The sequence below is a fragment of the Antrostomus carolinensis genome, unplaced genomic scaffold (assembly GCF_000700745.2).
Source record: "Antrostomus carolinensis isolate BGI_N321 unplaced genomic scaffold, ASM70074v2 scaffold41923, whole genome shotgun sequence".
NCBI lineage: Eukaryota > Metazoa > Chordata > Aves > Caprimulgiformes > Caprimulgidae > Antrostomus > Antrostomus carolinensis.
This window is the reverse complement of record NW_010306615.1, coordinates 15,404-23,214: the sequence shown is the minus strand read 5'-3', so window position 1 is coordinate 23,214 and position 7,811 is coordinate 15,404. Positions and strand designations below refer to the sequence as shown.

The following is a 7,811-nucleotide window of genomic DNA, read 5'->3' as shown; positions in this document are numbered from 1 at the left end:
GAAGTATTCTAATAAATAAAAGAGGGAAGAGGAATAAGGAGCATTTGGTACATTAAAAGTAGAGAAATAAAATGTTTCTGTATTTTTAAACTGATTTAATTTTAATTTTTAAAAATTTTAATTTTTTAATTCAAAAGCTGAATTGTTGAAATGGGAGAAATATGCATGCTTATCTATGTGTGCTTGTTTTCTCAGTCATTTTGTTATAGAGGAAGGCCTATAGCAGGCGTTGCATTAACTTTATGCATCAGCAGGTTTGCTCATGTGAGTGGTGTTAGTTGTATATACTTATTTTTTCAGGGTTTGCTCTCTTTAATTGTTTGTTACTTTGCCCTATTTCACTGAAACATTGAGTGTCCCCCACACGCAGGTAGTGTAGGCCAGTACTGAAAAACTAATATTAGGGAAGTTCACTTACAGTTCTGTTTTTTGGTGTTTTTTTCCTTCCTAGAAAAACTAGAGTGAAGTCAGTGGGGCTGGATATTGTGCGTAAAGGGAACCTTGGCTCCCAAATTCATTAAAATGAAGGTGTTAATGCACAGAAGGACCCTCAGCCTCTGGAGTCTGCTCCTAAATAGGGCACAGCTCAGAACACCTGAAGGTCTCTGTGACTCATAGGTGAGAATCTTCTAATGATCTTAGTTATTTTTATATGTGCCTGATAACAACATCTTATACCGCGCTAATGCAGAGGAGCAACTCTACCATCACCAAGTGAGCACGCAAAGCTGGCAGTGGAGGCTGGAGAAGAGAAAGAAGAAGAAAGTAAGAGAGAAAAGAAGGTGAAATATCAAGATACAATATTAGCAACAATAAAGGCACAAGACAGCAAGGAAAAAAAAAGGAAAAGCAACTGGAGGGGATAAAAGGACAATACAAGCAAAGGACTTCGGCAAGGTTTTCTTTTTGTTCCTTCCTTTTTTAAATCTTGCTTTACAGTGCAAAATGGGACAGCAGTTTGCCAACGCCGAAGGGGAGCAAGGGGAGATTGATGTTGCCGAATTGCAGGAATGGTATAAGAAATTTGTGGTCGAATGTCCCAGCGGGACCCTCTTCATGCACGAGTTCAAGCAGTTCTTCGGCGTCCAGGGTAACCATGAAGCAGCAGAGTATATTGAAAACATGTTCAGAGCTTTTGATAAGAACGGGGTAAGTGGTGAGGGGCTTTTATTGTTTGTCTGATAATCCACATCTCTTCCTTCTATAGTTTGGAGGTGTTTTGGTGCAGTCCCCATCCTTCTGACCATGTTTCGTGAGACTAAGGCAAGGGCAGTGGAGCTGTGAGGGCAGGAGAAGCACATGCTGTGCCGCTCTGGACTGAGATGGATTTATCCTCTTGTAAATCTGTACACAAATTAAGCACAGAATGTCCCCTTAAGGGATTAAGGATGGTTTAAAGTTTGATTTTGATACAGTGTTGTTGAAAGATCTTTAAATAGCCAAAGTTGCTACATGGAAAAGAAAAATATTTATGTTCTGCTAGAGGTAGGATTGTAATGCAGGAAACTCCTGCTCAGCCGTGCTGTGTGCTGGAGGAAGTGTGTATGTGCAGCATGAAGAGGTGGCATGTAACAAAATAGTGATTTATTTTTTAGGGGCTCAAAAGTGAAGGAATGCTGAGCAATTCAGCCATTCTGGTTTTGATTCCCTTTGCTGTATTTGTCATCAGACACCTGGCAAAAGTGGGTTTTCTGGTTTCGTAGCAGTTCATGCATACCCATGGAGTGGTGCAAAAGGCTGCCTAATGTTAGCCTGCGATATTTTAGATCATCAAAAGAAATGTAATATGATTGCCTTTCTCTTCTTGAAATGGGTAATTAAATGCTTGCCAAACTGATAGCTTTATTTTTTTTTAAGCTCCTTATGATACCCAAAGTGTGGGGTGGTTTGTTGCTGTATATCAGCACAAGAAAAGGGGAGACAAGTATGTCATCTCTCAGATATACCAATTTCCCTTGAGCTTCCTTTGAAACCAGTGACCAAATCAACTGAAGGTGGTAACAAAAGTCAGTTTGTGAGAAAGGATTAAAAAAAGCTCTGAAGGATGTGGGCAGGTCAGACTTCTCTCAGAATTTGAAGTTGTCAAAACCCAGGTTCCTGCAAAAAAAGTGAAGATGCAGGTCCAAATGCTTAAGAAAGCTGTGCAGAAAGGGTTGCAGAGCAAAGAGTGTGCCTGAAAGGCAGAGTCCTGTTCCTTGTTTATAGGAGTTTTCCTAATAAGACTAAAAATCTGCTTTTAAGAGATGCTCGTTCTTGCATTTATTAACACCACTAGAGTAGACCTGAGTTCATGTGTTTGCTTAAATATGACCATGGTATATAGTCAGTTGAGCAGGACCTAACAGTCTGAAGGATTATTACTAATAGGGTAAGGAAAAAACAAATCCTCAATTGTCTTTTTATGCTTGCTGGCCTTCAAAGTCCAGTAGCAGCTGGTTTTGCTCCCCGTTACGGCAGAGCATGTGGGGAGATGCACAGCCCAGATCTTGCTGGGGGTTTGCTAACTGGGTTGGGAGGGCTGTGAGGTGACATGGGGCCATGGGGATGGTGTTGATCTGTGTGAGGGATCAAGCTGGAGGCTGCTGAGGGAGCTCTGCAGCCCTTTGCTCTCTCTGCATGAGGATGAACACCTGATGTAAATCCTTTACCGTGGGTGTTCTTGCTGCCTCCTTCTGAATAGTGATATTTTCATTGGGTGTCTTCCCCAGCTGAATCAAGACCAGACAAGAAGGAAGGATGGAAGAAAGGGGTAGTGGTTGGGTGTTGGTCTCACTGGTGAAGCAGAGGAGGTTGCTGAGAATGGCAATCCCTTCCCAAAGAGTCAGTGCCTCCTGGGTTGATCCTCATCTGCCTCCTCATCCTCCACATAACCTGTGTTGTCTTGGGGTGTTTAAATGGCTCATTTCTGGAGCCCTGGCAGGTGCCCCCCCTTATTGCACTGTAGGAAAACTGCTCTCCACATTCCTCATCAACTCATCCTTGGTGCAGAAGGGTATGGCTGTGCTTATTGATGGTTTTGAACTGACACAAGTCTGCTATAAAGTGGGAAATAAATAGCTGTCCCATGGGTTATCTTTTGGCAGTTTTTATCCAGGTTTTGTAAGCAGTTTTCAATCAACTATATCCAGTTAGGTGCCATTCAACTGCTTTTCTGTTTGTACAGGATAATACCATTGATTTTCTGGAATATGTGGCTGCCTTGAATCTTGTTCTACGAGGAAAACTGGAACACAAGCTCAAGTGGACATTCAAAGTATATGACAAGGATGGGAATGGCTGCATAGATAGACCTGAGCTGCTGGGAATTGTTGAGGTAAGTAGGCATTGCCTAACCACTTACTGAAGCAATCACAGCTCTTTGGCAATGTAAGGATGTATATGGGGTTTGTGATAATCAAGTTTCAAGGCAGCTGTGGGCAGTGATGAAGTGAAAATGCCTGACCTTGGTGAAAGGGTCACATGTGCTCAGCGGTTTGGAGACTGATGGGGTGGCTGAGGGTCAGTTAAACCCACTGCAGAACAGCCTGGCCTGCTGCTGCTGAAGCTGTCCAGAAATGCAGCATCCAGGTCCTGTTGTGGAGTTCCTGTATCTCTGCTCTTCTTTCTTTCAACCTTTTTACCCCAAGATTCATTGCACTGGCCAGTGGCAGAGGGTTTCACCCCGTGCTCCGTACAGTGGCCAAGTTTCCTGCCTGAGTAGCTGGTAAGAACATACTGGGAGGCTCAAATCAATATGGAAATCCCGTTTGTAACGATTCCTTTCTGGGTTTCTGTTGTGTCAAGTTCAATTATAGTTTTAAGGTCACTCAGGAATTGGCCAGAGCTGTGTTAGGCCTTGTTAATCCCCTCTCTGGGAAGACTTCAGACAAAACCCTTCAGCCTAAAGAGTAAAGTTAATAAAGAACAGGTGGTTGTCATGGGAAGGAATAGATAAAATCTGCCCCTTTCCAGTGACAAAGTGGGACAGAAATTATGGGTCAAAATATGTGCTAATACAGGTTTGATCTTGCAGCTTGGGCACAAGTTCCCTGGGCGAGAGGGCTGGGTAAATCCAGATGTGCCTGGCCTTAGATGTTAAGAAAAAAATCATACTCGGAAGTCAGATGATTTTCCCATCTATGAAACTCTTGCCTTGTTCTTTGCAAAGGAACACTGAGGTCTGACCAATATGTGTAAGGAAAATAGGAGGGCAGCAGCTTCAAAGAGCAAATGAAGCAATCCACAGTGTGTGTGAGCCTGAGGTCAGAGGTTTCATTAAACGTCTGGGGCTGCTGAGTGGCAGCTCCTTCTAGAAAGGTTAAAACAGCAACCTTTGAAAAAGACCTTTACACTGTTGGGAAGATAATGGAGTTCACCACTGCTTTTCATTTTCCAATCCTCCTAATCTGTGAACTTCTTTTCAGTCTATCTACAAGCTGAAGAAAGTCTGTCGGTCGGAGATGGAGGAGAGGACTCCATTGCTCACGCCGGAGGAGGTTGTGGACAGGATATTTGAGTTAGTGGATGAGAACGGGGATGGTAAGTGATCGATGGCTCAGATTGCATCCATGAGTAATGATAATGAGAAGCTACCTGTGCTGGGCAGGCTAGCTTCAATTATGTCTATCAATAAATCACTTGAGACTATTATGTTACTCATATTAGACACGCTGGGTTTGGTTCTGGGCTGTTTGTTAGAATTGAGAATAATTTGGTGCAGTAGGAGGAAATAATCTTATTTGGTATTTTAGTGTAAAATGCACAAGGGTGACTAATCCATCTGGATTTTAATGCCACACAGGTCTCATCCTCTGAAAGCCCCCAGTAGCCGGGTCCCAGTCCTGGCACAAGTAGCCTGAGTAAAGACAGTGGCTCCAGCCAAACTGGAGTTTGCAGGATCAGACTTGCAACCTCCTGGGAGAGCGTGTGAGCTAATGCAACACCTCCTGTTAGCCAAGGGGCTGGGGCAGGTGTGACTGCTGGGGCTTACAGCCTGGTGGCTTATCTGTCAGGTAGCTGGCCTGAGCTCCATGGGGAAATGAAGTATGGCTTTTGTCTGATTAGCATATTTTCTGAAACTTTGACAGCTTTTACTTCCCACCTTCCTCTTCTTGTGTCTTATCTGACATGTTTTGTCTCCCCATCTTGTCTCCTCCTCATCTCCTACACAGGGCAGTTGTCTCTTGACGAGTTCATTGATGGGGCCAGGAAAGACAAGTGGGTGATGAAGATGTTGCAAATGGATGTAAACCCTGGGGGATGGATCTCTGAGCAGAGGAGAAAGAGTGCTATGTTTTGAGAGAATTCAGTTTGGACACAACTGACTACAACTGTGGCTGTCTTACTCCAGGGTGGTAGTGACTTTCCTTTTAACACAATCTCCTCATCCAGATGAAAACTTCAGTGGTTTAAGAAGCCATGTCTCAATGTAAAACCCATGTGCTGAATACTGCTGGTACCCAGGGACTATTTTTGGCCCATGAATAAGTCTTTCTGTGTACACAATACCGTGTTTGTCAGCTTTGGTTTTTGGTTACACCCCAAGGAACAAACTTTTTGTGATTTCCTGCAGCAGATCCTGGGCAGGGTTTTATTCTGATGACAGACGGGATGGGGAAGTGAGAGATCTTGATGCAGTGGTAGCATCTCCAGTGCAGACTAGTGTTTGCATCATTCATGCCTGCAGAGATACAAACACATCCAACCTGAAGTGACAGCAGAAGAGGTGCTCTGGCAGGCTCCATACATTCAGGATGTCTGTCAGCATATTTAGCAGATTATACTGCTACTAATGTAAAATTATTGAACAGCAACATATCACTACCAAAAATGAGAATTAGATTTTTAAGGGGTAGCCAAGACAGTTCACAGTGTTGAGGAAAATACAGTGTGTGGGCTGGGCAGGTGGACTGGTGACTCCTTACATCTCCCTCCCACTGGAGTCTGTTCCTTGTGCCTGTCCAGAGACAGGGTTCCTGTGGGGCTGGAAAAATGCTGTTTCCAAACACTGAGCAGCAGCAGGAACCTCTTGTCAACAGCCACGTTTAGAGGACAGATTTGCACAAGTGTGATTCTGCTCCTTTTGAGCCCCTTTCTCTTATGGAATCATCACTCTAGAACAGCTTTTCGCACCTTGTGAAGACTGAGTGAGCTCAAGGAGCTGCAGGACTTTCACAGGGAGGAGTTTTGTGTAGGAGAAAAGAGGGAAGAGCAAAGTTTTGCTTGGCAGTGCCTCTGCGATGGGAGGATTAGTGCTGCTTTATCAGCAGGACCACAGAATGGAACAAGTGAAGAGAAATCTGAGTGGGTTACTGAAGTAGTCCAATGGTTTTACACTGGACTTAATTAGCCACAGACTAGAGATATAAAACTTGCACAGGTTGTGGGCTGAGCTCTGCTGCTCTGATGGTTAACTCATACACCTACATGTGTATGTGGAAAGAGAGCTTGAGTTGAACCAGTTCTTGGTTCACTTTTATTGGATTATTTGCAAGAAAAATTTCCCCAGGAAAATAACATGACTTTGTTTTATTGTAACTTTCCCATGTGATCAGTGGGCCAAGTCATACCCGTGAAAAATTTGCAATCCCTTTTTTTGTGGCCTTTAATTATGACTGTAATATCTTTGATTAGTTGATTAGTTTGCTGGTTTGTTTGTGGTCTTGTCAATTTAACCAATGTTTAAATTCAGGAACATGAAGTATCTGGGATAAGACACAGTCAGTGCTGCAGCTCAAATCCATACACATTTCCAGGTCTAAATAGCCTTTCTGGGAGTTCTCTGTAAATACACACTAGCTCTGGCATGCTGACTTATCAGAGTAGATTAGACTTGTAGTTTATGCTGCTGTAAGGCAGCTGTTTAAAGCTCATTAAAGTCAATAGTTTATCAGTCAAAGATCAGAAAGTAAAATCTTACTTCTGACTTGATGGCCTGGAAGGAAAGATTCACTTTTACTGATTTTTCAACTTGTGGACAAATGTTTTCATGATTGGATACAAATCTCTAATTCCTGAATTTTCAGCATCTCAACCAAAAAAGCCCCCCACACTTCTGCTTCTTGCACAATTGAAGTGGATTTTTACTTTTATAGTTGCATACTGCGGGTTTACTTAAATGCTTTACATGTTCTTTCTTTGTTCACCTGGTCAGATGGGGCAGAGAAGGAGCTGTCTGGTGTCCCCCACACCAGCAGTCCTCTGCCAGGGTGGTAGAGGGCATCCTAACACTGAGCACAGGTACGGCTGTTGGTAGAAACTTTGTAATGCATGAACTTAATAAAGAATTATTTATTCAAATTCTGTTTTGTCGTATTTATTTTTCACTTAGAATGAAGGTGAAGGCCTGTGTAAGCACCTGAGTATCAGACCTGAAGACTGGCATCATGAATTTAAGGGAGGTGTTAAGTGTAACTAACCTGGGTAAGACAAATATAAGGCAGAGATGGTGATGCTGTTGCAGGTGCAGAGTAGGAAAGGAGTATCTTCTGTTTAACTTTATGTAATGACAGTGAAAAGCATGTGTATGATAAAAAAAATCTGAATGGAATTTGAAGTAGGTGCTCACAATAAAGTGAGTTATCTGTGCTGCAGTGAGATAACCCTTGTTTTCACCCTGCCAGGAGTGGAACAGGAACCTTGAAGAACTTAGGGCTCAGAGTGCTGGATGTGGCAGTGGGGTGCAGGGTGTCTCCACCTCCTCTGGCCTGGCAGACTGAAGTGGTCGTGGTGCACGTGGCAGGTAACACTCATGTTGGTGCTGGCATAACCCGCTGGAAAATTGTTCCTCTTACCAATTGTGTAATCTTTTGTCAAGAAATAGCAAGGTGCTT

General features: G+C 43.2%; 1 protein-coding gene across 1 annotated transcript; it reads left to right on the top strand.

Annotated features, from left to right (window-relative positions):
• Positions 1–945: 945 nt before the first annotated feature.
• GUCA1B (guanylate cyclase activator 1B) lies at positions 946–5,439 on the top strand. Its single transcript, XM_010165184.1, has 4 exons — positions 946–1,149; positions 3,164–3,313; positions 4,404–4,518; positions 5,151–5,439. The coding sequence occupies exons 1-4, from the start codon at positions 946–948 to the stop codon at positions 5,276–5,278; spliced, it is 597 nt and encodes a 198-aa protein (XP_010163486.1). The 3' UTR covers positions 5,279–5,439.
• The last annotated feature ends 2,372 nt before the right edge of the window (positions 5,440–7,811 follow it).

Bases quoted from the DNA above. Each gene is read 5' to 3' on its own strand.
- GUCA1B (XM_010165184.1), top strand. From the start codon at position 946: ATGGGACAGCAGTTTGCCAACGCCGAAGGGGAGCAAGGGGAGATTGAT. The intron at 1,150-3,163 runs GTAAGTGGTGAG...CTGTTTGTACAG, and splicing joins GAGCTTTTGATAAGAACGGG to GATAATACCATTGATTTTCT. The intron at 4,519-5,150 runs GTAAGTGATCGA...TCTCCTACACAG, and splicing joins AGTGGATGAGAACGGGGATG to GGCAGTTGTCTCTTGACGAG.